Source organism: Crocuta crocuta, unplaced genomic scaffold (assembly GCF_008692635.1).
Source record: "Crocuta crocuta isolate KB4526 unplaced genomic scaffold, BGI_CrCroc_1.0 scaffold143, whole genome shotgun sequence".
Lineage (NCBI taxonomy): Eukaryota > Metazoa > Chordata > Mammalia > Carnivora > Hyaenidae > Crocuta > Crocuta crocuta.
Window position 1 is genome coordinate 2,590,860 of NW_027529175.1, and position 27,565 is coordinate 2,618,424.

The 27,565-nt window shown below is 48.2% G+C and overlaps 4 protein-coding genes across 6 annotated transcripts in view; 3 read left to right on the forward strand and 1 right to left on the reverse strand.

Moving 5' to 3' along the window:
• Positions 1 to 3,321, forward strand: part of PHETA2 (PH domain containing endocytic trafficking adaptor 2) — a 3,771-nt gene extending 450 nt beyond the window's left edge. The window contains exons 2-3 of the mRNA XM_077757969.1: positions 1,013 to 1,094; positions 2,425 to 3,321. Of these exons, the coding sequence (XP_077614095.1) occupies positions 2,430 to 3,194 (765 nt within the window). The 5' untranslated portion in view covers positions 1,013 to 1,094; positions 2,425 to 2,429 and the 3' untranslated portion in view covers positions 3,195 to 3,321. The remainder of the gene's footprint in view (positions 1 to 1,012; positions 1,095 to 2,424) is intronic.
• Positions 3,322 to 5,351: 2,030 nt separating this feature from the next.
• On the forward strand, positions 5,352 to 9,004 carry SMDT1 (single-pass membrane protein with aspartate rich tail 1). Its single transcript, XM_077757970.1, has 3 exons — positions 5,352 to 5,633; positions 7,418 to 7,558; positions 8,765 to 9,004. Exons 1-2 carry the CDS (start codon positions 5,448 to 5,450, stop codon positions 7,553 to 7,555), a joined length of 324 nt encoding a protein of 107 aa, XP_077614096.1. The 5' UTR covers positions 5,352 to 5,447; the 3' UTR covers positions 7,556 to 7,558; positions 8,765 to 9,004.
• Positions 9,005 to 10,780: 1,776 nt separating this feature from the next.
• On the reverse strand, positions 10,781 to 18,065 carry NDUFA6 (NADH:ubiquinone oxidoreductase subunit A6). The gene is made up of 3 exons (XM_077757853.1): positions 17,899 to 18,065; positions 11,939 to 12,054; positions 10,781 to 10,987 (listed from the first exon to the last, which is right to left on the reverse strand). The coding sequence occupies exons 1-3, from the start codon at positions 18,035 to 18,037 to the stop codon at positions 10,856 to 10,858; spliced, it is 387 nt and encodes a 128-aa protein (XP_077613979.1). The 5' UTR covers positions 18,038 to 18,065; the 3' UTR covers positions 10,781 to 10,855.
• A 331-nt stretch (positions 18,066 to 18,396) lies between these two features.
• LOC144226452 (uncharacterized) overlaps positions 18,397 to 27,565 on the forward strand; it is a 25,939-nt gene continuing 16,770 nt past the window's right edge. For 2 of the 3 annotated variants that reach the window (XM_077757855.1, XM_077757859.1), the window contains exon 1: positions 18,397 to 18,615. Coding sequence is in view for 1 of the 3 variants with exons in the window: in XM_077757857.1 (XP_077613983.1) it covers positions 25,869 to 25,923 (55 nt within the window). In the remaining 2 variants the exon portion in view is untranslated. Of the gene's footprint in view, positions 18,616 to 25,809; positions 25,924 to 27,565 lie in introns of all 3 variants that reach the window. The other variant, XM_077757857.1, reaches the window with a different exon arrangement.

The following is a 27,565-nucleotide window of genomic DNA, read 5'->3' on the forward strand; positions in this document are numbered from 1 at the left end:
CAGGAGGCTGAGGCGGCAGCGCGCCCCGAGGTTCCCGGCGAGGCGACCGCCGTTTTAGGGCGGTGGCGGCTCGGGGGTCCACCCAGTAGCCCCAGGCCGGTGGGTCCAGCGCCCCAGTCCGCTCAGCTCCTCTAACAAAAAGACCGGAGAGACCCAGTGCGCTGACCCCCCGCCGGCTCCGCGGTCCGGGGCTCGCCCCCTCCCCCCAGGAGGGGTGGGGGCCACAGCCCTCCCCAGGCTCGCGGGGGGCGCGGGGGCACTGCTCCTCCTGCTCTGGAGGCCCTCTCTGCGCCCCGGTGCCGGGCGGACCTCAGTGAGCTCCCCCTCCTCCTGCGACCACCCACCCCCATGAGCTCCCCTTCTTTCTCTCCATAAGCCTGATCGTTAATTTTTACATTCGTTTATTATTTATTTTTGTCTGTTTACACTGTGTCTCCCCGCTGGAATGTAGGCTCCAGGAGGGAGGGGCTGCTTTGTCCGTTAGTGTTTTCTCACTTTATTTGCATACTTTCTTGCTGAGGGGATGAATATTGGAAGTTACACGGGCAGCCACGGGAGTCCTGCCCTCGACATTCTGGGCTGGGCTTAATGCTGTAAACACAGAGATCATTGTGGGGCGAAGGAAATGCAAACAGAGGTGAGGGGGCTGCTGGTTGGGTCACCTTAGATCAGGTCACCTTGGGGATCAGGACCACTTTAGATACAGCCATCAGGACAGGCCTCTCAGATTAGATGACTTAAAGCCAACGTATGACATGTGCCCGGAGGGAAAAGCAGGAAGCTGAGGACATTCAACTCTGACCCAGCGTTAGGGAGTAGAGCACTGAGCTCTGAGAAGTGATGGTCAATTGCTCCTTGTTACAGACTGGCCTGGGTGAGTGGGTGGGTCTAGCAATTATCAGGGATCAGGGTAGGCTTCCTGGAAGAGGTGGTGGTTTTACTGGGCCCCTAAGACTAAGGAGGAGTTCTCATCCTTTAGGATGGGGTGACTGGGTTTGCCATTGTTTTGCAGGTGCCCTAGGATCTACAGTCAGAGGGCTGATCTGTGGGGCCAGACAAGCCAGGCCCCTGCCCCCTTGCTGTGAGCTCTGCTGGTAAGTGAGTCACTGCCAAGATGTGCCCTAGAAAGTGTGAGGGAATCAGGAGACCAAGTTCTTCTTCTGACTGGTCACGCATCGGGCAGTTCATCCTCACTGCTCTGGGCCTCAGTCTTTCATGAGTCCGGAAGACAGTTGGACTATGATCCATGGGACAGCGACATTCAGTGGCTGAGGCTGGTCCTACCCAACCACGCCTTGTGTTTGTACCACACTCTTGTTTACTGAGCAGGCCCCCATCTAAGCCCCTACGGACGGAGGAATGGGGCGGGCCTGCCTCACCCTGCCCTCATCTGGCCTCAAAGGCTGCAGATTCTTACTAAAGGGTAATTGTGCCATCACGAATGAGAGGCCGTAGGGGTGCCTGGGTGGCTCAGTCTGTTAGGCATCCGACTTCGGCTCAGGTCATGATCTCATGGTGCGTGGGTTTGAGCCCCGCGTTGGGCTCTGTGCGGACAGCCAGCCTGCAGCCTGCTTCAGATCCTGTGTCTCCCTCTCTCTCTGATCTTCCCCTGCTCACGCTGTCTCTCTCTCTCTCTCTGAAATAAATAAAATATTAAAAAAAAGAAAGAAAAGAAAGAAACGAATGAGAAGCCACAGGGGCCCAGGAGGGTCACAGAAACCCTGGAGGTTTGGCCTCAGGGTTGGAGCTAAGGGGCCCCAGGATTAGGGGATGGTTTAAGCATAATGATTTCTATGGGTTCTACGGGTCCCGGGTCCATTTCAGCTCAGCTGATACCTTTTTCTTTGGATTTTAAAAAGCTGTGTCAACGCCCTTCATACCTCCTGGTCTGGTACACGTCATCCTTTTCTCTGAGCCCTCTGATGTCCAGTTTTTTGCATGACCCTCACAACAACCCTTTGAGAGAAAAGTCTGGTGAGAGTAGCCCATTTCACAGCTGAAGACACTGAGAGCCTCAGAGAACACAGCAAGTGAGTAGAGGCCACAGGGCTGGGGCCCAGGTCTCTTCTAGAACCAGCATTCTTTTCCCCACAGGGGCACAGAGGCTGCCTCCCTCTCTGACCTGCGGCCACCTGTCTCCCTTCACAGATCTTTTTTAAAAATTTTTTTAAATGTTATTTTATTTTATTTTTGAGAGAGACAGAGTGCGGGCAGGGGAGGGGCAGAGAGCAAGGGAGACACAGAATCGGAAGCAGGCTCCAGGCTTTGAGCTGTCAGCACAGAGCCCGACGCGGGGCTCCAACCCACGGACTGCAAGATCATGACCTGAGCCGAAGTCAGACACTTAACCGACTGAGCCACCCAGGTGCCCCCTCCCCCTGTTTGTTTGTTTTTAAGTTTTTTAAAAATGTTTTCCCCTCACAGTTCTTATGGGAGCCATGAAGCTGAATGAGAGGAGCGTAGCCCACTATGCACTGAGCGACTCCCCCGCAGACCACACGGGCTTTCTACGCACTTGGGGTGGGGCAGGGACTCCCCCGACTCCCAGTGGCACTGGCCGAAGGTGCTGGTTTGTTCTCAAAGGCAACCTGCTGTTCTCCTTTGAGAGCCGAGAGAGCAGGGCCCCACTGAGCCTGGTGGTGCTGGAGGGCTGCACGGTGGAGCTGGCCGAGGCTCCAGTGTCTGAGGAGTTTGCCTTCGCCATCCGCTTCGATGCCCCCGGCGTGCGCCCACACCTGCTTGCGGCAGATGGCCCGGCGGCCCAGGAGGCCTGGGTGAAGGCGCTGTCCAGGGCGAGCTTCGGCTACATGCGCCTGGTGGTGCGCGAGCTGGAGAGCCAGCTGCGCGATGCCCGCCACAGCCTGGCCTTGCATCGCCACTCATCCTGGAAGGCCATTAGCGGCCGCCCGAAGCCCCAGGCTCCCGACCGCCGGCCTCCGGGCCTGGAAAACGGCCACGCCCTCTCCAAGGACTGCAGCCCTGTGGACTGGGGTGAGGAAAGGGGCGGCAGGCCCGCAGGGCGGGGCTTGGCCGAGATGCAGGGCCCTGCCAGCCTCTTCCTGGGCAGGGGGCAGAGCCCCCTGTGCCCCGAGACCTCCTACTTCTCCGCGCTGCACAGCTGGTACGGCCAGGAGATCTCGGAGCTGCGGCAGAGGTGGATGCGGAGGGCCCGGGCGGGGGCAGGCGGGACATGAGAAGCAGGGTGGGCACTGAGCCTTGGCTCTTCAGGTTCTGCCATTATCCTGCTGGTCAGGACACCAGGGCCAGTGCTCCTTCAGAAATTTAATGTTTATTTCTTTCAAAGTTGCTTTTTTTTTTTTTTTTTTTGGAGAAGGTTCTCTTCTTCCTGCTTCTTAGGCCTCCAGGCTCCAGGTCCACCCTCGTGGCTGGAGGGGGGCCAAGGAATCTTTTCTTCCAACCCCTTTACTTCCCGAGGCCCAGAGAGGAGACGAGGCTTGCTCGGCAACCGCAGGGCCAGACCCAAGTCTCCAGACGGTGCTGGACTGCCCCGCTCTCAGGGAATATTAATGAAGTGGAGGAAGTGCGGAATATTACATGGCCACAGGCCGCCCTGCCTCTTTACCTGACACAACAGACTCTACAGCCACAACTTCTAACACTGGGAGTCGCGTGGACATTTAAATACCGGAAGTTGGCTGAAATGTTGACTCGAGGGACTGACACTGTCAGAGAAAGTGGATTGTCACGGGGGGTTCTGGGGCCCAGCTCTTCGAGCGGTGGGAAGATTGGGCATAGGAACCCCACTCTGCAGCTTGGGTGGGGCCCTTTGGAGGGACAGGGCCTTCGGCCAACGAAGAGGGGTTGATTCTGCTCGGGAAGTGCTGGGGCCCCGTCATCTCTCCCTGGCTGCCCTGTCTATAGAAGGTGCTGGGGGCTTTTATTGGTCAGCAGGAACGCTTCCTGTTTTCTGTCTTTAGCAGCCAGCTCCTGGAGCTGCCAAGTGGGAAGCTAAAGAACGGGGGAGGCAATGTGGCTCCCTGGGGAAGCCAGGTTGTTATTTTGGTTCTCATTCTGGGGCATTCTGGGAGTCTGGACACAGGATTCCCAGCGCCCTGTGATAAACTCTTCTCTCCTAGCTGCTCCCAATCCCGTTCCCGATCCCAAACCCCTCCTAGGAACTCATTCGCCATCCCGTGTGCCAGCCAGCGCCTATCTGCCGAGACCCCTCGCTTGCTCCTCTCAGCAGCCTGGTGCCAAGTGTTTTATCGATTGTTTTGGGAGCAACGTGGGTGCCTCTAGAAGAGCCAGTAGCCAGACTGGCCCGAGCCCCAGAGGCGTGGCAGCAGCGGCCGGATGGAAGATGCAGAGCCTGGTCAAGCCGTGCTCCCTCTGCATACACACAATCTGCCCCTTCTTAGACCTTGGGTAAGCTGACCAGGGCCCAAGTAGGTCCAGAGGCTGCGACGGAGACCCTCTTAGGTCCAGCACGCCCGGAGGCCACCCAGAATCCAGAACCGGTTCCTGCCAGGCTTGTTTCCCAGGCAGAGGGGCTGCCTTGAGGACCCCGTGCAGGACCCCCACAGCCCACTGCGCCTTGTTTTCTACACAGACACTATGTATGGGCTTTTGTTATCTTTCTTATGGTTACACAGTGTTTTTTTTCTATGATTAAAACATTACGTTTTTATTACTCATTTTGGTTCCTCAGAGTTTAACAACCACTTGACCGGTTAGTTTGTGCAAAAGCCCCCCATTTCTTCCCTTCAGTTATAGTTTCCATTTGCCTATACAGAACGTATACCTCGGCAAGAAATAAAATTCCCAAATCATCCAAGTGGTACAGCTAATAAATTTGAATTATATATATATATTTTTAAAAACATTTTTCAAAGTGTATTTATTTTTGAGACGGAGACAGAGCATGAGTGGGGGAGGGGCAGAGAGAGAAGGAGACACAGAATCGGAAACAGGCTCCAGGCTCTGAGCTGTCAGCACAGAGCCCGACGCGGGGCTCGAAACCCCGAACAGTGAGAGCTGACCTGAGCCGAAGTCGGACGCTTAACCGACTGAGCTACCCAGGTGTCCCTTGAATTATATTTTTTAAATGCTAAAAAGAGAAATACAATTGTCTGAAGCTCAATTAAAGCGATTTCTCTTTTCAACCCGTTCGGCTAAACCCTGGCTGTCCTGGGTGAGGGAACAATACGCGGGGTCCACGAAGGACCGCCTGCCAGACGACCGCGCCCGCCATGCCCTGAACGAGGCTGCGGCAGGAGCATCCGCGTCCTCCTCGTGACGTCACCACGTCCGACCCGCAACAATCGCCTCTTCACCGCGTAAGGAGCTAGGTGCACTGCGCAAGTCTGAGAGCGGGGCCTCGCGTCTGATCCCAAAAGTCTCGCGAGGCTTGGGGCGCTACTCTTCCTGAGGGCGTCACAGGGGCCGGCGGTTGGGTCCGGGTGCCGGGCTAGGGGCGGAGTTGGGAGATGGCGTCCGGAGCGGCTCGCTGGATGGCACTGGCATCCATCCGATCCTGGGCTTTCCGGAGCGGAGCGAGCCTGAGGAAACGTGGTGATGTCTCCGCCGGAGGGGGTGGCTCAGGTCGGAGCCTGGTACCGTCGAGGTCAGTCATCGTTACTCGCAGCGGCGCCATTTTGCCCAAACCGGTGAAAGTGAGTGTCTGCCTGGAGGCGGGGCGAAGGGGCCGAGGCCAATCAATATGGGGAGTGTGCGCGGGTCGACGCTGACTGATAGGCGCAAAGGCCAATCATACGACCGCTTTAGACCGGAAGACGGATCAAGGACAAAGTTTAGCAATGATGCGCTGCTGATTTTGACAGGTGGGAGGAAATGGTCGGGTCAGATCCCGGGTGTTGATTGAGTTGGGCGCACGGAGACCGAGGGTGGGGAGCGGGGCGAGAGCTGAGGACTGCACTTCGCACTAGCCTATCGTGAGGTGCGCTAGTTCTCCAGGGCCACAAGACTCGGCTTTATGCACCCACTATAGACAGATCACGTAACCACTCTGTTCTTGTCTACCTCAGAGTTGATAGGATGAAATAAGGAGTTGTGAAAGGACTTTGTAAATAACGGGTGCGTGAGACCTTTTCTTCCTATGAGTTTTGACCTAGTATTTAATTCACGGGATTTCCAATTCTGAGGTGCGTAGGGAATTATTACAATCACTGTTCTTACAAATGAAGAATCCGGCCAAAGCAGTGAAGCCAGTGAGCCTCCAAAGCTAGCAGCTAGTCAGGTCCTTCCTGGAATCCATGTTTCCTGTCGGCACGAAACCCTCTCCCCCTCCTTCCTATTTTTTCCACCACTGAGTACTCTCACATGCCCTGAGTACCCTTGGGTTTTTCTTTTCTTGTTTAAATTTGCATCCAAGTTGGTTAGCATACATTGCAACAGTGATTTCAGGAGTAGAAAGAATCCTTAATGCCCTTCACCCATTTAGCCCATCCCCCTCCCACAACCGCTCCAGTAACCCTGTTGTCCTTATTTAAGAGTCTCGTGTCTCGTCCCCCTCCGTTTTTATATTATTTTTGCTTCCCTTCCCTTATGTTCATCTGTTCTGTCTTAAAGTCCTCATATGAGTGAAATCCTGTGATATTTGTCTTTCTCTAATTTCACTTAGCATAATTGCCTCCAGTTCCATCCACGTAGTTGCAGATTGCCCTTGAGTTTTTCTAAGTAAAATGGAAACAGCCCCCTTAAACCAAACAAGTTTGCTTTTTGACTCCAGTGCTGGGTGGGATCTGATTCTCATAAACCCAGTCTGGCCAGTGTCGCTCACACTAACAGGTGAGCTCAGGACTGCTTCCTGGCAAGCAGAGGGTCTGTGCTGGGGAAGAGCTGCCTTAGAAGAAGGCACAGCTGAGAGAAAAACATTTTTTTGTAAACTCCATAGGAAAATATGAGAGCATATGTTGAGATTCTACTGAAACTCCCTTAGTCCATCTAAACAGTTAGTCTTTTAGTGTAAAGACATGCTCGCTTTTCAAAACATGCTTGTTTTAAAATTTTAACGTGAAATTAAACTTCTCAGGCCCTGGGGGATCTGTTAATGGACTGTATCCTTTCACTGTACATGCTCATTGTTTTGTAATCCATTTTCATGTATTTGGGGTCTTCAGGTAGAGGTGAGCTGTTTCTGCAGTCCAGCACGTAGTACTTTCTTACCTGTTTGTAAGTATCTGCAAGTAGTTACCAGGCTGTGCGCTAAATTTTAGATGCCTAGAATGCCTTCTTCCCGGTTTCCACTTTGATGACCATAAAATAACCTTATCAATTCTTTGAATTTTTTTTTTTGCTCTGAATTTTTCCAAGGACTTTAAAAATCAAGTAGTTGCTGATCACAGGTCTGGGGTCCACAGGAGTGCCCCCAAGGGCCGGGCCTTCTGTGGTCCCAAGTGGGCTCTGGAGCTCACCGCCACACTCTGACCGTCTGCAGATGTCCTTCGGCCTTCTCCGTGTGTTCTCCATCGTGATCCCCTTTCTCTATGTCGGGACGCTCATCAGCAAGAACTTTGCAGCTCTACTTGAGGAGCATGACATTTTTGTCCCAGAGGATGACGACGATGATGACTAACAGGTAAGACTTCTTTTCCTCTACGTGGACCGGGAACAGGAAGTGGGGTGGCCATCTGAACTGTGACGCACTGTGGCCCTGTAGTAGTTTTCCTTCGCTTGAAGCGGAAGGGCAGACCCTTAATAAACTGACTCACTTGGCTAATGTTTTGTTTTGCCTTTTCTCTGTGTTGGATGAAGAAAACTATCTTATTGACTTAGAAATTCATTGGGATCTCTTCCAAATAGGTTGATCCCAACCAGCCTTTTTATTTGCCCTTTATGGACCCTCGTTCTCTCAACCCATAAGTTTTCTTAACAATTTAATATGCCTTACACACCCACCCCAAACAGATTCATTCTCCACAATGAAATTTAGAAACTGTAGGTTTTCACCATGGTCAGCAAGATTACCAAACTCAGTACCAGTATAGGCTTCATACAGGCATCGCAGCCTGGTCCATACACTGCTCACAGACCTTTCCCCCCATGCCTGTCTCTTCCAGCTTTCTGGTGTTGGCTTCTGGTGCTCTAACATGTGCTGCCTTTCTGTTGCAGATAAGGACAGCTCTGGCCCCGTAGTCTGGCATTCAAGGCTTGCCCTAATCTGGTCACATCTGTTATTCCAGCTGCATCTTCCATATTCCCAGCCACAGACCTATCCCGTATCCTCAAGTATTCACTGTTTCTTGAATTACCAAGAGGCTTACCCACTCCCAAGCAGAGGCTGACTCTTCCTCCCAATTGGAAGGCTGTTTCTCACTACTCTTACTTTCACCAATTCTTCATTATCTTTGATGAAGTCTTCCCTCATTCCTCCATTTGAAAGTGACTGTTGTATCCTCTGTACCTCTCTTGTGACACTATTATACAGTGAAGCACACAGGTACACCTCCAAATTCTACTGGACAACGAGCTTCCTCCTGGCAGGGAACATGGGGTTTGGTTTTGTTTTAAAATAAGTTCTACACTCAGTGTGGGGTTTGAACTCACAACCCCAAGATCAAGAAAAAGTCTTATGCTTTACTAACTGAGCCAGCCAGGTGCCCCAAGGAATGTGTTTTTTATACCTTTCGGCCCCCAGTGTGTGCTTTCCAGTGAATATTCAGTACATGTAGGAAGGAGTAAACAACCTGCCTTCTCCTGCCTTGTTTGTTAGAACTCCCTGGAATTTTCTTCTTGGTGTGTGGCTGCTCTGTGCCCAGTTCACTGCTACTTTCCTTTCTTACAGGACATGGAGGAAGTAGAGAAAGGAGACAGCTTTAACTTAATTAAGATATGGTGATGCTCACAGCCTCTCCTACTTCCCTATCAGCAGAAGGGCCCAGGGAAAGCCCTCGGCGTCCTGACTCCCGTGAAGCCTCCTGCACCGTCTGTGACCATACTCGAGACCCCCAGGCTCTGGGAGGCTCCCAAACAATGTGCTGTCCACCAGGCACAGTCAGCTTATGAATAAACGTAATAAACATCAGCTCTGTATGACTGAGTGGTGGCTTAATTGTCTCAACATGAGTAAGACCCTAGTTGTCGTTTCTTGTCCCTGCTGTCCTTTCTCTATCAGCTGAACATAACAGGTCTTTGATTTATAATCCAAGATTTCCAGGCCTCTCTGCATCTACAAAAGTAATTACTGGTGCCTGGGACCTATTTTCATTATTTACAAAAGCCTAGCAGAAACTTTCCCCTTGGTAAAGATGCACAGGTTAACTAAAGCCTCCAGCTTTTTCTGAGCTGAGGAACACTGGCTAGGCACCACCTGGTAATCATAAGCTTTGTTTAATTTTTAAATTTTTTTTTAGCATTTATTCAGTTTTGAGAGACAGAGAATGAGTGGGGAAGGGACAGAGAGAGAGAGGGAGACACAGAATCTGAAACAGGCTGAGACATCAGCACAGAGCCTGATGTGGGGCTCGAACCCACAAACTGTGGGATCATGACCTGACCTGAAGTTGGATGCTTAACCGACTGAGCCACCCAGGCGCCCCAAATATGCTTTGTTTAAAACTCCTTAAGAAATAATCGTTATTAGGGGCACCTGGGTGGCTCAGTTGGGTAAGCGTCCAACTTCGGCCCAGGTCATGACCTCACGGTCCATGGGTTCGAGCCCTGCGTTGGGCTCTGTGCTGACAGCTTAAAGCCTGGAACCTGCTTCAGATTGTGTCTCCCTCTTTCTCTGTCTCCCCCCACCCCACTTGCACTTGCTCTCTGTCTGTCTCTCTCAAAAAAAAAAAATTTTTTTTTTTTAATTCATTATTAGAATGAATCTTTCAAAACTTGGGTTCCTTAGATGAAAAGACAGTTAAGGGGCTGGTGGTGCTGAAAACTCTGGGAGTGCTCGGGTGGCTGTGTACTCCAACACCGACTCCGTCTCCAGCATTTACACCGCCCAGAGAAGGGACCACCCAAAGCAGAGATGAGTTACTTAACCTGCATCAACACTGATTCTCCCATCACTGGAGCCACAGGGCCGTTTGCAAAACCAGTAGAACTATTTCTGTTGTGTGTGCACTAAACAGCTGTGTTCCTCGCAGAGCGCCTAACTGCACAGGGACTTCATGTCATTTTAAGGACCGATGCTTGCTGCAGGCAGAGGGGCTGGGCCTCCGAGCTGCCATTCTCTTCAGAGCCCAGCCCATTACCCTAAGTCTGCGCCGCTCAGTGTTACTCTCATCCCTTCCGAACAGCACGAGCTGCCCAATTTTGGATAATCTGTGCTGTGACACTCAGCTATCCTGGAGGCTGTGGAAACACAGCTAAATTGTACCAGAGTCATCCAGCCGGAATGACAGTTTCTGAGCAGATGGCTTCATCCTTCCTGTTTACTGACATGCAAGGCTCTGAGAAAAGAGAATCTGATTTACAGGAAACACCACACTTCAGGAAAGGGAAAGAACAGGTGGTGTGTACACAAAGACCCCACGTGTTCAGGCAAAGAGGGAGAGAGACTGCAGAAGGAGAGCGTCCCACTGGCTCACCAATGGAATTCTATTAGAAAGTGACCATCACGGGGCGCCTGGGTGGCTTAGTCGGTTAAGCGTCCGACTTTCGCCTGGGTCATGATCTCGCGGTTCGTGGGTTCGGGCCCCGCGTCGGGCTCTGTGCTGACTGCCAGCTCAGAGCCTGGAGCCTGTTTCAGAGTCTGTGATTCCCTCTCTCTCTGACCCTCCCCTGCTCACGCTGTCTCTCTCTCTGTCTCCTAGAAATAAATAAAACATTAAAAAGCCTAAAAAAAAATTTTTAAAGAAAGTGACCATCACATACTGAGTTTATTTGTGCTCTTAAAGTATTTAAGTATCGACATGCACCTTTCCACTGAGTGACTTCATGGGTCATGGCCAGTGTAGAACTTGGACAGGAAATCCGTTGGCCTCGGCGCTTCTGTTTCATGGAAGAACCGCATAACATGTGTCCGCTGCTTCCATATGTTAATCGTTTCCTCCAGTTCCATCTTTCCCTGCACAAGTGAGGGGAGAGGTGTTCTGTCAGAGGAGCAGAGTGGAAAGAATACCACCCTACAGGCCAGGATTCTGTGCTCTGCTCTGGCACTGACTTGTCGAGTGACCCTGGGCAAGTAGCATTCCAGATCACATTTCTGCATCTGGAAAATGAGGTGGTTATACTAACTGAGCTCTAAGGTCTTTCAAATATTTTTTAACTCTAGCTAACTGATTCCAAGAGGAGAGACTTCCAGGTCAATAGGCCCCTGCCCCATGACTGCCTAACCTGACTAGCTGGTTTTTGCTTAACATTCAATGTGACGTACTGGTTCGTGCTATAGTTCGCACTGATGCTAGCGTGACTGACCAGAGATACAGAATCAGGCCTGGGATTTGACCCAGGCCGACAAGGCTCAGCTAACCAGCCTGTCTCTTCCAGCTGTAAGCAGCAACCCAGTGAAGCAGTAACTTCCAGGAAAGAGGTTCAAGAAGATTTCAAACTTTCCTCATCTTTTTTTTTATTTTTTAAATTTTTAAATGTTTATTTTTGAGAGAGAGAGAGTGCAAGCGAGGGAGGGGTAGAGAAAGGGAGTCACAGAATCCAAAGCAGGCTCCAGGCTCTGACCTGCCAGCACTGAGCCTGACGGGCTCGGCTCACAAACCGTGAGATCATGAACTGAGCCGAAGTCGGAGACTTAACTGATTGAGTCACCCAGGCGCCCCCCTCTTCTTTTAAAAAAATTTTTTAAACATTTTCCTCATCTTTTTTTAAAATGCAAACCCCAGCTGATTTTTTCTTGAACAACGTTACAGGTAATAACCTCTAAGTTCATCTGTTTCTTTGAAACCCTAAGCAACAGTCGCTGACCCAGTAGTTGCTTTTTAAGCTTGGGAGACAAACTTGGGAAGACCGAGAAACTCTGGACAAGCTGGGTGCTCTTATAAGTCGGTCCAGGAGGGTCAGGTACCTTAATGACCAGAAGATCGATCACCCTGGGGTCTGTGACGTGGGCGTTCTTCATGAACATTTCTCGGACCTTATCCTGTCCCTGTTTCACGGTGATGTCTAGCTGGAATGACTGCACTAAAGAGAAAACACGAGTCAGGGGAGAAACTATATGATCAGAACATGTCTTACAAAAATCGAGTCAGTGGATATTCATAGACACAAACAGGTGGCCCATTCATTTCTTTTGCCAAGTATTTGCCTGACCCTAAACTAGGTGCTTGAGGCTATATAGAAGAGTGAGACACGGCGCTTGCTCTCAAGGAGCTTACAGTTTGTTTAAGACCAGACCTGAGCCAGCATAGCATAGTTCGAGTATGAACAACTTGGCTTCAAATCCCAGCTGATCGCCTACACGATCCTGCGAACATTAACTTCTCTGTGCCTGAGAGTACTTATTTCTGAGTGAATGAGGATGATAAGAGCGAGTATAATCCCAGAGCCGTTGTGAGGATCCCAGGAGATGATACGAGACCCTTAGAATGGTACCCGGCATGGGATAAGCTCTCAGAAATGTCAGCATTATTATTATACAGAACAACTGGCGAAAGAGGACAGGGTTGAAAGCAACCACCAGTGATGTGGGCACAGGTCCATGCAGCACACAAGCTTTGGGTTGAGGAAGCCTGCTGAGTGTCTGTGCAGGGAGGGGGGGCTTCAGCCCAGCCAGCAATGACCCCCACAGGAGGCACATCAGGTTACCCAGGGAAGGAGGAAGCAGTCCACGATGGAACTCCTACTCTCTTAAATTCTAGCCCGAGAGGCAGCCATCCACGAATGCAAACAAAATCACAATAATGAGCAACCCTGAAGTGCCTAAAACAGTAGCACAGACTTAGGGACCTGGGACTTCAGAGGTGGCCTGTATTATGTCCTTTGAAAATTGGGTGTTATCATTTGTGTTCCCAGCCTCTGGCAGTCAGCCTTCAGTGGCTCTGCTGAGCAACAAGGTGGGTGGAGTTAGGCTGAGGTGGGGGCGCATAAACAAGGCTCACAGCCTAGAATGAGCCTGTGGTCGAGGAGACCTGTGTGCTCCTTTGGTGAGGATCCCTTGTGTTGTGGCCATTCCTGTGACATGTCCACTCTAGTCTACAGGATTCTCAAAAGCCACTCTGAAAACCATGAGGCCTACGTAGTGACTAATCAACAATAAACTTTGAGCCTTTAACTATACGCCTCATTTAGCGACAGCATTTGAAAAATAAAGCTTCTGCTAAGGGAAATCTGATGCCATGCCAATCCAACCAGGAAGCAACAGTGGAAATCTAATAGGAGACGCTGCATCCTAGGTGTTAACAGAGAAGAGAAAATCACTCCCACTGGAAAGAGTTGAACGCGGGGTCCAGCGGGGTCCTGAGTGGGCTCTCATGGAGCCCCTCTTCCCAAAGTGGCCTTCACTGACTTCACTGTAGCAGCTTACAATCAACCGTGGTGGGAGAACTGGTACCATGGGAAATGGTCGATGCTCTAAATCTAGGTTCCCACCACCGCCGGTATCATAGTAGGAATTTTAGAAAAGGGCAAACACAGGGACAGTAAGACAAAGACACAAAAACAAATGCAAACTAACAAGCATCCAGGGATTGAGAATCCTCTCACTTGGGGAGAGTGGGGCCCATAGAACCGTGGGTACCTGCCTGAAGTCGTAGTATTGGCCCCTGGAAAACATAAGCCTGGAACACAGGTGGTTTAGTGTTTTTAATTTTTTGATTTTTGTTTTTTATAAGCTTATTTTGAGAGAGAGAGAGTGCGCCAGCAGGGTAGGGGCAGAGAGAGAGAGAAACCCAAGCAGGCTCCATGCTGTCAGTGCAGAGCCTGATGCAGGGCTTGAATCCACAAACTGTGAAATCATGACCCTAGTGGGAATCAAGAGTCCCGACTCTTAACCAACTGAGCCCCCCAGGCGCCCTGTTTTTTTAAAGGAAATGAGTATGAGGACTATTCCCCTGCAGTCAGTGCTTATCTTTCCTGCACTTTCCTTTTTTTTTTTTTTTAATGTTTTATTTATTTCTGAGAGAGAGACAGCGTGAGCAGGGGAGGGTCAGAGAGAGAGGGAGAAACAGAATGCAAAGCAGGCTCCAGGCTCTGAGCTGTCAGCACAGAGCCTGAGCGGGGCTTGAACCCACAAACCATGAGATCATGACCTGAGCCGAAGTTGGACGCTTAACCGACTGAGCCACCCAGGCGCCCCCATTTCCTGAACTTTTATATTAGATTCCTGCCCCACCTTGGGAGTTTAAAAAAAACAAGGTCCCTCTGTACAAGGGAAGCTGGTGTCCATCTGCTCTCATTCCTCATGACCTCCTGAACCATGCACCAGGCCATCAGGTGTACAAATCTCCTCCTCAGGAAAATGTTCACAGGGACAAACGCCGAGTTTTGCTTACAGTGTCAGTTCACAGATCCCTGAATGCCCATCCTCCGAGGTTGGTCTCTAGGGAGACAAGTCCATAGCTTTGTCCCAATCTCCCTCCTCCCATCCCAATCCCTTGAACATCCCCCCCTCCCCCACCAGTGAGAAAGGCTGCGGAAGGTAAACAGCCTAAGCTACAGCCTGCAGAAGTCTTCTCTGGTCTAACTCGGTGGTTCTTAAACCAGCAATGATTTCGCCCTCCAGAGCGTCTGGCAATGTCTGGAGGCACTTCTGGTTGTCACAAGGAGAGGGTGCTACCAGCATCTAGTGGGTAGAGGCCAGGGATGTTGTTAGCCTACCATGCACACGATTGCCTCCACAACAAAGAATTCTCCAGCACAAATGTGTGGCGAAACCCTGGTATAAATGAATTCCAACTGCTCTTTCTCAGCTCACAGATTCTTGCCTTATTCTTTAAATTCTGAATATTTAAACTGCAATTTGAAAAATCGCAGAGGCTCAAGAGGCTCAACGTGGCCCTTTGGATGAAGGGGACTTTTCCGTAGCTTCCGTGTGTTTTCCCAAAGTTACTATTAAGGAGTCAGAAAGGCCCTGACACCTTAAGAAAGGAAGACAATGATATGGTTCTCAGCTGTTTGCTCCAATCCATCTTGTAGCATTCGTACCAGGCACTGGGAGATCTTGAGAAGGGAAGGCAGCGCAGTGTAATGGAAGAGCATGCGTGGGCTTGGGTTCAACAGCAGTAAGGACTCCACACCACTATCAACTATGACCTTGCCTACGGCAGCCTCCTTAGCCTGCTTCCTCATCCAAAACATAGGAGAAGAAAAATAACCTCTGACCGAATTCCTTTATGGGAACATGGCAAAAATCAGGCGACAACATCTTGCATACAGTAAAGCTAATGCAAATATTAGTTGTAACCATTTCAGCTCTTATTCTCCACACATCTATTTTAAGTTTTAATAATCTGGATATACACCTACCTTCCTGACTAGTCCACAAGACCCCTGAAGGCAGGGCTGTTTTATTCACATTTGCATCTCGAGGCAGTTGGTACTAACCCTGTAGTACCAGAGACGGCCGAGGAAATGGAAATTAAATGGTTTCTACGTCAAGTGTCCTGTTCTGTAAACACCAAGCCTCAGGTAATGTTTTTTCAGTGAGGGATTTGAAGGAAGGTAGTTCTGTCCCTGCGTGCCCATGCCAGGCAGCCGCCACCCAGGCACGTGGCTTCTCTCCCTCTCCAAGTGCAGCATAACTGGGTCCCCTGAGATAGCTAAGAGCCAGGTCTAACAGCTGGATACTGAGGGTCTCCTAAGTCAGGCTCCTCCCCTCGCTAATAGTGTGACTGATGTGCCTCTTACAGTTTCCTGATCTGTAAGACAGGGAAACAATCAGAACCTACCCTAAAAGAAAGCAATGTAAAGCTTTTAGCATAATGCTGGGCTATACGTATGCAATTCTATAAATGTTATTTATTATGAGTGCTATTACTTATTCCCAATTCTTTGCTGTGGCTCCTCAGCTGGAGTCCCAACAACGGAGAGCATGACACGGGTGTAGACACAGTCCTGAGCAACTGACCAGCTACAGACCACCCCCTTAACCCCGTCCCTCTGCTTCCTTCCCTTGCTCTCTAGGCTCCTCCTCTCAGGACCCTTCTGACTCTGGGGTTATCTTCTCAAAGAGTATTTGAGGGGAACTCCTGTAAGGCGATGGTTTAAAAAGAGCCGGCTCCTGAGTGTGGATAAGTGGGTCTATCCTCAACTCAGCCACTGATTTTTTTTTTTTTTAAATACTATGCAAAGCGTTCTTTCTGCATCTGGGTCTTGTTCCCCACCTCCTGCTCCTCTCCTCAACAAGAAAGGGTTCTGGGCACTCACAGAAGTATTCCGCTAGGCCAACGTTATGTTTTTAAACATCTGCAATTGAATACACCCCTACACACACACACACACACACACACACACACACACACACTCACAGACACTTGCTACTGCCTCCTGAAGGCATTTAAATTTGCATCCCTGAAACGGCAGTTCAATCAACTTTCTCCCTCCCTAGTATCCTGTGGGTCTAAGTTTTGGTCATCAGCAACTCTCAAAAAGTCAGGTTGAGGACAAGGACACCGTGGAGCAGACACGGTGCTGGGGCACCTGGGTGGCTCAGTCGGTCAAGCATCTGATGGTTTGTGAGATCCAGTGCAGAGCCTATCTGGGATTCTCTCTCTCCCTCCCTTGCTCCCTCCCTCAAAAATAAATAAATAAAGATTTTTTTAAAAAGCCTGGCTTCTGCATGGAGGCTCTTGCTATAAATAACAGTAATAATAATAATAAAAACAATAGTAGCAGCCAACATCCAATGCATGTCTAAGTGCCAGGACTGAGCCTAAGCACTTTAGATATATTACCTGTTTAGTAAGGGCTACTCTCTGAAGGTACTATCATGATGCTCATTTTACGGATGAGGAAACTGAGGCATAGCAAGATGAAATAATTTGCTCAAGGTCACACAGCTACTAAAGGGTAAGGTCTGGAGGCAAGTCTGTAACCACCACATTCACAGGCAGGGAAGAGGCAGCCCAGAAGGGTGCTATGATGCTCCAGCTTGCTTAAAAACACCTTCCCTCTCAGCCTGGCAGTGACAGTCCACATTAAAATAAACTAAATCAAATCAACAGAATAAAATATCAACAGCCACTGACATCTGTACTGCCCCTGACAGGTTAGTGGGATTTTCCCCAATCTTCCTTTCATTAAGTACGGGAGGCACCGAGAGATAAGAAAACAGAATCTCTGTACCCAGGGAGCTTCTATTTCAATCGTTCAGGTCTAAGTGAAGGCAGGGGGCAGTGAGGTAGTAGGGGGCAGGCCATTAGGGGGCTGGGGGAGGAGTCCCTAAGAACTACTGACGGCAGGTAGTCCTTAGGGGACAAGCTTGGGAAACTGGAAATGGAAGGACTGGAAGAGGCACCACTGACTTAAGCGGATGACCTTGGGAAAGTCACTTCCCTTCTCAAGTCGTCTGTTTTTGTGGGGGATCATGTGGGAAACGGACGATCGCTCAAGTCCTACAGCCACTTTGTTCAGTTAACTTGGTGGGCAGCCGTACATTTATTCAGAAACTCTACGGTGGAATTTGGGTTCCAGATCCAACAAGAGCTGGCTCTGGGCCTCGGGGGCGTCACTTCGCCTCTAGGTGCCTCATCTGTAAAATGAGCATGTCACTGACAGTCCCTGCTTCCCCTGCACCCCCTCCCCCACTCCCCGCCACGGGTTCGGTAAGAATTACGGGGGACAAAAAGGCCAAAGGGCCCGGGGCGCCTCGAAGCGCGGTCCGTCTGCGGGGGCACTGCTGGTCTGACTCGGGCGCGGCCGCCAGATCGGGTCCATTAAATGCTCGGGGGACCCTCCTCCCCTGAAGCACCCGGAGTCGCCTGCGCCCAAGTCGGTGACCTCAGCTCGTCCCGGGAGAAATGGGAGGCCAGGACGGCTGCGACCTTGGGCGGCTGCATCCGGAGCCCCGCGAGCGCCGCTGCCTCTCACCAGTGTTCGGCACCTCTCGATACCAGGCGCGATACAACTCGCGCACCCTCCGCTTGGCTTCGTTCATGTCCCGACTAAAAATGGGCTTCACTGAGGTAGGAGCCGCAACAGCAGCTCGCCGGAGGCCGCTCGCCGCCATCTTGCTAAGGAAAGCCCCTCCCGCGAGTGCGGCCTGAGGACGAAAATCTTCTCTCATTGGCTAAAGCTGAACGCCTCGCCCCTAAACTCCACGGTAGGCGGGAGGAAAGCTGTAGGGCTCTCTGATTGGCTGGGAGACCTCCATCTCTGGGTGACGGCCGCTGGGGCCTGCGCATGCTCCTGTGCGGAAATGCCGACTCCGCCGTTGGTGGTCCTAACCCTGACCCAACCGTGCCGCCAGGGGACGCTGGAGCGCCAGAGTGGCCGTCGAGCTGTCGCCCGGCCTCCCCCAGCGTGGCGTCGGCCACCTGCCCGCCTCGCTCCTTTGGATGCGCCTGGCGGCGCGTGGGCCTGCAGAGCTTCGCGGGTCAGCTTCGCGGCGCTGGCCGCGGCCGCAAAGGGTAGCGGAGGCGCCTCACGGAGCCTGGGCTGCCGTGGCGATGGCCTGACCCCTGTGCGGTTTTTCTGCGATAATATTTTTTATTTCTTTTTCTATAAACCGACTCTGCAAGCGCTGTGTAGATGCCAAAGCACTTTCCTGGCCGTTAGCTTCGGGGCGCTTCTCCACATCCCGGGAAGGTAGGTTCTATCATCAGCCTCATTTTACGCAAGAACATTATCATCCTAAACTGTGGATCCCTCTGAAAAGCAGCCCAGAAATTTAGATCTGGAAGGAGCCTTGTATCGTCCATCCTGGGTATCCCCGTTGTTGCTGGCATTGGGGTTACCTCTCACCATCCCGGGGAACCCCGACGTGCCAAGGGAAAAGTTACAGTTAACGTGCACTAGGTATTTTACCTAATTTCATGGATCAGAGAGGTTCTGTTAGCATCCCCTTTCTACAGGTGAGGGTCTAGGCCACCTGCTACGTGATGTCCCCCTTCCCCCCACCAGCTGACGCCTGCCCCTAGCTCAGCAGGTCTTTTCTCCAAGTGCAGCTGGCAGACACCTTGTGAGTGTGTTGGGGAAGGAGCAGGGGCCAGGGCCGAGGTCAGCCAGCATGGAACGTGACCCTGCCCCTGTCCCAGGCTTTCCCATTTGAAAGGGTAAAAAAAAAAAAAAAAATCAGATTTTTGTTCTTGTATTACCTTTTAAAATGTATTTGTGCATTTAAGTGAGCTTGCGTTAAAAAAAAAAAAGCATGCACCATATACAAGTCTAAAGCATGATAAGAAAATGGAAACTCTTGAACCTCAGTGCCCACCTTAAGAAGTTTACCTGGTTTAAATTCTCCAGGGGGCATTGGGGCACCTGGATGGCTCAGTTGGTTGGGCCCCTGACTTTGGCCCAAGTCATGATCTCATTCCCTGTGAGTTGGAGCCCTGAATCGGGCTCTGTGCTGACAGCTCAGCACCTGAAGCCTGCTTCAGATTCTGTGTCTCCCTCTCTCTCTGCCCCTCTTCTGCTCGTGCTCTGTCTCTCTATCTCTGTGCTCTACCTCTCACATCATTATATCTACCTAAGTCTAACCCGATCCATGCTCCTACCTCCTCCAAGAGTGAACATTATCATGAATTTGGTGTTTAATATCCCTATACATTGAAAAAAAATGGCCCCCCAAACAACCCACAAACTGGGGAGAAACTATTCGCAAATCATATATTCTATAAAGTACTTGCATCTAGAACATATAAAAGATTCTTACAACTCAACAATTTTAAAAAGACAAAGAGCCCAATTTAAAACCAAGCCAAGGTGACAATACCACATGGCAGTGGAGTAAGCAGCAGGAGGTGTTTCATTGCTGGTGACAATGAACAGTCACACAGCCACTTTGGTCTGCTTGGCGGTTTCTTTCTAATGTAAACACGCTCTTACTGTGTGATCCACAACCACACCCCTTGGTGTGATTGGTATGAGCTGAAAACTTTGGTCCACCCAAAAACCTGCACATGGATGTTTACAGCTGTTTTTTTCAGAATGGCCCAAACTTGGAAGCACCCAAGACGTCCTTTGGGAGGTGAATCGATAAATATACTTTTGTACAGCCAGACAATGGAGTATTCTTTAGCGTTAGAAATGAGCTATCGAGCCGTGAAAAGACACAGAGGAAAGTTAAACGGGCAAAAAGCCAACGTGAAAAGGCTGTATATGGTATAATTCCAGCTATAAGGCACAACGGAAAGAGATGAAATTATGGAGACAATAAAAAGATCATTGGTTGCTCGGGGCTGGCGGGGGGGGGGAGGCCTCAATGAATGAATGGGTGCAACACAGGCTTTTTAGGGTAATGAGACTCTGTATGGTATTATAGTGGTAGATACATGTCATTTACATTTGTCTAAACCCATAGAGTGAACCGTAATGCAAACGATGGACTTTGGATGACCATGATATGTCAGTGTTCATCGATTATAACGAATGTAGCACTCTGGAGGCCGATACTGATAGTAGGGAAGCCTGGGGGCAGAGGGGGGGGGGAATATTGGAAATCTCTGTACTTTCCACTCAGTTGTGCTATGAAACTAAAACTGCTTCAAAAAATAAAGTCTATGTTTTTAGTGGGCAAAGGATTTGAATAGCTGTTTCTCCAAAGAAGACACACAATGATCAACAAATACATGAAAAGACACTCAGCATTGTTAGTCATTAGGTAAATACAATTCAAAACCATAACAGGATGCCATTTCTTACCCACTCAGATGCCCAGAATAAAAAGATAAACAATAGTCAGTGTTGGTGAGGACATGGAGAAATTGGAACTCTCCTACACTGCTGGTGGGAATGTAAAATGATGCAGCCACTTTGGAAATCAGTCTGGCAGTGTCTTAAAAAGTTAAGCGTAGGGGCGCCTGGGTGGCTTAGTCGGTTAAGCGTCCGACTTTCGCTTAGGTCATGATCTCGCGGTTCGTGGGTTCGAGCCCCGCATCAGGCTCTGTGCTGANGGCTCAGTCGGTTAAGCATCTGATGCTCCATCTTGGCTCAAGTCATGATCCCAGGGTTCATGAGATGGAGCGCCACGTTGGGCTCTGCGCTGACAGCACGGAGCCTGCTTGGGATCTGTCTCTCTCTCTCTCAAAATAAATAAATAAACTTTAATACATAAATAAATATATCCCTAAAAAAAAACCCAGTTAAACATACTGTGTGATCCAACAATTTCAATCCTAAGTATCTTTCCAGAAGAAATGAATACATTTGTCCATACAAGGACATAGAAACAAATGTTTGTAGGGGCGCCTGGGTGGCTTAGTCGGTTAAGCGTCCGACTTTCGCTTAGGTCATGATCTCGCGGTTCGTGGGTTCGAGCCCCGCGTCGGGCTCTGTGCTGACTGCCAGCTCGGAGCCTGGAGCCTGTTTCAGTCTGTGACTCCCTCTCTCTCTGACCCTCCCCTGCTCACACTGTCTCTCTCTCTCTGTCCTAGAAATAAATAAAACATTAAAAAAAAAATTTAAAAAGAAACAAATGTTTGTAGCAGCATTACTCACAGTACCCAGAAGTCTGTCAATTGGATGGATGACAAAACAAGTGGATAAAGGCATATCATACAATGGAATACCTTTTAGCTATGATGAACCTTGAAAACGTTATGCTAACTGGAAGAAGCTAGATACAAAACACGAATGATTTCATTTATATGAAGGGTTCAGAAAAGGCAAATCTATACAGATGAGTGGGCTGAGTGGAAATGAGGAGTGAATGTACCATGAGATTTCTGTTTAGGCTGATGGAAATGCTCTAAAATTAGTTTGTGGCGCAGTGTACAACTTTGTAAATAAAATTCATTAAATTGTACACTTAAAATGGATGAAGGAGAAATTCTACATTATGTTAATTATGTCTCAATAGAGCTGTTGGGAAACATGGAATCTGATGATTTTTCAAATGTGTGAAGTCCCGTGTATTTTAATAATGCCTTCTTGCTCTCATCAACTTAAAAACAGAAAAACAAAAACAAAACCCTCTATCTGTCTTTATTAAACAACGACTTTAGAAGGTTGGGAAGATTAGGACCGTACAGAAAATAAATACCTCTACAGAGTTAGAAGCAATGTAGTATACGGTGAAAAGAGTTTGTCGTCAGTTCCTGATCCCAGTTACAAGCGGTGTGTCAAGGCACACCCATGAACTTTGGTTTCCACATCTGTGAAAGGGGGATAATAGTGGCTACCACCCAGGGTTGTGAGGAGTAAATGAGATAATCTAAATAATGTGAAGTGCCTAGGAGAGTGTTTCGAAGCACACAGATGTTTGATATGTATGAGTTGTCTTTTCTGTGTCTTCCAATCAGATTATGAGAATCCTGTTAACTTCTTTAGCCTTAATCCCTATAACATGTCACACAGAGTAGATCCTAGTGATCAAGAGCCAATGAAGGGTGGCAGTCTTGTTGAGGGCGGAGGTGGGAATAGAGTGTATCCAGGGGATTGTCTCAGTCCCTGTTTGCATCTAAGCCCCCATTTATACTTACATTGAACATTTTACCCCAAATTAAGAAAATGTCAATATTCTGTAGTAGACAAAGCATATTACTTTGGGGGGGGGGGTGTTGATATAGATGCAGGTTAAAGGCTACCCACTATCCCCAGCCCCTCTTGCTACTGTCCATGATACCCAGTGAATGTTAGATAGGGTTGAATTGAAGCCCTCAGTATTTAAGAGACTTGTTCAGTCCCAGAATTTAAAGTTCTTCCATCTTAGATAGTCAGTGACTGTTTGCATCCTTCTTCCTTGAGACTACCTTGGAGTCAGATAAGAGCAGAAGGTCTTTTGGGTTCCAGGGGCAGAGGGGATCATGAGGTCCCCAGATGGAAGCAGAAACAGGGATGGATTCATCGGAGTCCAGACACCTAGCCACACACTGCCTCATACTTGGCCTTTTCTTTCTGTTCCATATAGGGAAGGGAGGGTGGCTTTTATCATTTTTATTGTGTTATGCTACACATTTTAAATTCAACTTTTAGGATAATTGTAGACTCATATGTATAAGAAATAATACCGAATGGTCAGGTAGGCCCTTTACTCAGTTTTTCCCAATGGTAGCGTATTTTAAAACTATAGTACGATATAACAACCAGGACCCTGACTTGATATAATGAAGATACAGAACATTCCCACTACAAGGTCATGTTTCGCTTCCCCCACCCCCTCCTCAGTCCCTGATAAAGGAACTCCATCTTATCATTTCTAGAATGTTACACAAATGGAATCATATACTGTATAAACTTTTGGATAGGCTTTTTTTTTCCCCACTCAGAATAATACTCTCAAGATTCATCTAGATTTGTCATGTGTATCATTAATTTATTTGTTTATATTTCTAAGTAGTATTCTATGGTATGGATATACCACAGTTTAACCACTCACCCCTCAAGGGACATCTGAGTTGTTTCCAGTTTTGAGCTATTATAAATAAAACTGCTATAAATATGTGTATACAGCTTTTGTGTTAACATAAGTCTTCATTTCTTTAGTATAAATGCCCAGGATTACGATTGCTGGGTCCTATGTTTGTTGCATATTTAGTTTTTTTTAAAAATTTAAAAAACTTTTTTTTTTTTTTAATTTCTGAGAGAGACACACACACAGCGTGAGCAGGGGAGGGTCAGAGAGAGAGGGAGCTATAGAATCTGAAGCAGGCTCCAGGCTCTCAGCTAGCTGTCAGCACAGAGCCCGATACGGGGCTCGAATCCACGAACCGTGAGATCATGACCTGACCCAAAGTCATATGCTTAACAGACTGAGCCACCCAAGTGCCCCTGATTTCTTTATAAAAAACTACTAAATTGTTTTCCAGAATGACTAAACCATTTTAGATTTTCATTTGCAATGTATAAGTGGCCCACTTCTCCATATTCTGTTCTGCATTGGTGCAGCAACTTTTTAATTTTAGCTATTCCAGCAGATGTGTAGGGATACCTCACTGCTATGATTTGCCTTTCCCTCACGGGTAGTGATGTTGAACATCCTTCTTAATGCTTATTTCCCATCTTAAATGGAAATGTCTTTTCATGTATTTTGCCCATTTTCTAACTAGATTGTTTACCTGTTGAGTTTTAAGTGTTCTTTATATATTCTAGATACTAGTCCTTTGCCAGATACGTGCTTAGCAAATATCTCCTCCCACTCTGTAGCTTATCTTTTCATCTTTTCAAAAGCGTCTTTCACAGAGCAAAAGTGCTTAATTTTGATGAAACCCAATTTATCAACTTTTTTCTTTTATGGTTTGTGCTTTTGGTGTCAAAGAGAACACTTTGCCAAGCTATAGGTTCAGAAGACTGTTTTTTGTTTCTAAAAGTTTTATGTTTGGGGGTGCCTGGCTGGCTCAGTTGGAAGAACATGTGACTCTTGATCTCGAGGTTGTGAATTTGAGCCCCACATTGGGTACAGAGATTTTTTTAAATAAAAAATAAACTTTTCTTTGAGTTTTTTAAATAAACTTTAAAATCAATAAAAGTTTTATGTTTTATATTTAAGTACATGGTACATTTTTCATTTTGAATTAACTTTTGTATAAGCTCTGTTAGATTTAGATAGAGGTTAACTTTTTAAAATTGCCTGGGGATGTCCAATTACTCCAGAATCATTTGTTGAAAAGCCAGTTTTCCTCCATTGAATTGCTATTGCAGCTATATCAAAAGTCAGTTGAACATATCAGCTGGTGACATTATCTTAGTTTTCCTTTATCTGGGAATTTCCTGACTTCTTCCAACATCCTTAAAGGACATTTTCATTGGATATGGGATTCTGGGTTGACATTTCAACACTTGAAAATGTTATGTCATTTTCTTCTGGCGTCTGTGGTCTCAGATGAGAAATCAGTTCTTATTTGAATTAATTTCCCATATAGGGAAGGTGCTGCTTTTCCTCTGGCTACTCTTAAGATTTCTCCTTTATTTAGTTTTCAGAAGTTGGACTGTAATGTGTTTTGGTGTAAACTTGTTTAGATTTATCTTGCTTGGAGTTCACTCAGCTTCTTGAATCTGTCATTTTGTGCCTTTTGCCAAATTTGGAAAGTTTTTCTTTGAGTATTGTTCAGCCCTGCCTTTTTTCTTCTCTCCTAAGGTTCTGATGACATGATGTTTGATCTTTTGAAATAGCCCCACACATCCCTGATGCTCTGCTCATTTTTTCCTCAGTCTGTTTTTGTGGTTAAGACTGGATAATTTCTATTGTTCTACTTTTTAGTTCACTAGTTTTTTTTTTTTTCCCCTGCCCTCTCCTTTCTGTTTTGAGCCCATTCGTTGAGCTTTTTAATTTCAGTTATTGGTCTAAACTCTCTATCTGGTTCTCCTTTCTATCTAGTGTTTCTTTGCTGAGACTCTATTTTTTTTATTTTGTTTCAGGCATGTTCATAAATGCTTGTTGAAGCATGTTTATGATGGCTGCATTAGAATCTTTACAGATAATTCTGCCTTTATCATTTTGCTGTTGGCATCTAGTGATTGAGGGTTTTTTTCCCATTCAGTTTAAGATATTCCTTGTTTTGGGTATGATGAGTAATTTTTTTTTTATTGAAACCTGGACATTTTGGGCATTATGTTAAGAGACCCTGGGTCTTATTTAAACTTAAAAATATTTTTAAAATGTTTTTGTAATTTATTTTTGGGGGGAGAGAGAGAGTGACAGACAGAGTGCAAGCAGGGGAGGGGCAAAGAGAAGGAGACACAGAACCTAAGCAGATTCCAGGCTCTGAGCTGTCAGCATAGAGCCAGACGCAGGGCTTGAACTCACGAACCGAACCGTGAGATCATGACCTGAGCTGAAATCGAAGCCTAACTGACTGAGCCACCCAGGTGCCCCTAACCTTCTTTTTTTTTTTTTTTTTTAAGGTAGCTTCCTTTGAGACTGCTCCTGCAGGGGAAATGGTGGAGCTTCCTTATTACTGCGAATGAGGAAAGAAGCCCAGCCTCCCCACTCAGCCTCAGTTGGCCCTAAGCAGGGAGGTAGGAAGCCCTCATAGTAATTAGCAGGAGTGGGGGTCCCGGCTCCCTACAAGTCTTCCTCTTATACCCCCTGCTCTCTGGTTGGTTAGGGAGGGAGAGCCTCATTACTGTTCTTCCCCTGTGGCTTCTGCAGACACTGCGAGAGGGAGGTTTCCTTTTACCTGTGGTCAAAGGTGAAAGTCCTGACTCTCCACTAGGTCTCCTTTGACAACATTTGCTAGGAAGGGGGAGATGCACCAAGTGTGGCACGTCCGAGCACAGGGCCCCACGGGGCTGCGTATGTTGCACCCCAGAGAGCAGCAGACAGGGCTCTGGATCTCGGGTCCTGCCACTTACCCGCTGTGTGGCCATGGCGTGCATTTCCCAGACATCTCCTGAGTGGTGTTCTCTGCCAGCCATTGAGCCACATACAGAGGACACAGAGAAGATGGAGACATAACCCTCACCCTTACAAGCCCCTGCACTGCACAAAATCAGGGTAAAATTCTGGGTTGAGGGTGAGGGGCAACAATGCCTCGAGAATTACTTAGGGTTCATTTCCCACAAACTTGAGTTGAGGGCTCAGAGGTTTGTTTGTTTGTTTGTTTTAATCTTTATTTTTGAGAGAGAGAGAGCACATACAAGCAGGGGGTGACAGCGGGGGATGGGGGACGCAGACTGGGGATCCCTGAGGGCTTGGAGTCTAAAATGATGTTTAGGGGCACCTGGGTGGCTCAGTCGGTTAAGCATCCGACTTCGGTTCAGGTCATGATCTCACGGTTTGTGGGTTCGAGCCCCACGTCAGACTCTGTGCTGACAGCTCAGAGCCTGGAGCCTGCTTCAGGTTCTGTATCTCCTTCTCTCTCTGACCCTCCCCTGCTCACGCTGTGTGTGTCTCTCTCTCTCAGAAATAAATAAAACATATAAAAAAAATTTTTTAATGATGTTTATGTAACAAGAAAGGAGTGTGCTATTTCACCATTTCTTGCACATTTGAATCTGTGGGCTGAAATTTTGGGGGAGGATGTACATACCTGACTCCTGTCCTGCCTGCTGTTTTGCGTCTTACTTTTTTCTCCAAGATCATTCTCTCAGTTCATCTAGATCTGATTCATTTTAGTTCTGGAAAGAAGATGTAATGTGGATGTATCATATTTCATTTGTCAGTTGTTCCCCTAGCCATCGGCCTAGGTGGTTTCCAGCTCTGTGCTATTAAAAACAAGGGACATAAGGGGCGCCTGGGTGGCTCAGTCAGTTGAGCGTCCGGCTTCCACTCAGGTCATGACCTCACAGTTTGTGAGTTCAAGCCCCTAGGCGGGCTCTGTGCTGACAGCTCAGAGCCTGGAGCCTGCTTCGGATTCTGTATCTCCCTCTCTCTCTGCCCCTCCCCCACTCACACTCTGTCTTTCTCTCCTTCAAAAATAAATAAACATTAAAAAACAAACAGGGGACATACGGGGGCGGCTGGGTGGTTTAGTCGGTTGAGCATCTGACTCTCGATTTCAGCTCAGGTCATGATCCCAAGGTCATGGGAATGAGCCCCTGGTCAGGCTCTGTGCTGAGCATAGATCCTGCTTGGGATCTCTCTCTCTCTCTCTCTCTGCCTTTGCCCCCACATTAAAAAAAAAAAAAAAAAAAAAAAAAAAATTTTTAAAAAAAAAAA

What these genes read in the sequence shown, in the direction of transcription:
- SMDT1 (XM_077757970.1), top strand. Translation starts at nt 5,448, where the DNA reads ATGGCGTCCGGAGCGGCTCGCTGGATGGCACTGGCATCCATCCGATCC. An exon ending in TTTTGCCCAAACCGGTGAAA is followed by an intron (nt 5,634 to 7,417) that starts GTGAGTGTCTGC and finishes GACCGTCTGCAG; the next exon opens with ATGTCCTTCGGCCTTCTCCG.
- NDUFA6 (XM_077757853.1), bottom strand. Translation starts at nt 18,037, where the DNA reads ATGGCGGCGAGCGGCCTCCGGCGAGCTGCTGTTGCGGCTCCTACCTCA. An exon ending in TCGAGAGGTGCCGAACACTG is followed by an intron (nt 12,055 to 17,898) that starts GTGAGAGGCAGC and finishes TTTTCTCTTTAG; the next exon opens with TGCAGTCATTCCAGCTAGAC. An exon ending in TCGATCTTCTGGTCATTAAG is followed by an intron (nt 10,988 to 11,938) that starts GTACCTGACCCT and finishes TCACTTGTGCAG; the next exon opens with GGAAAGATGGAACTGGAGGA.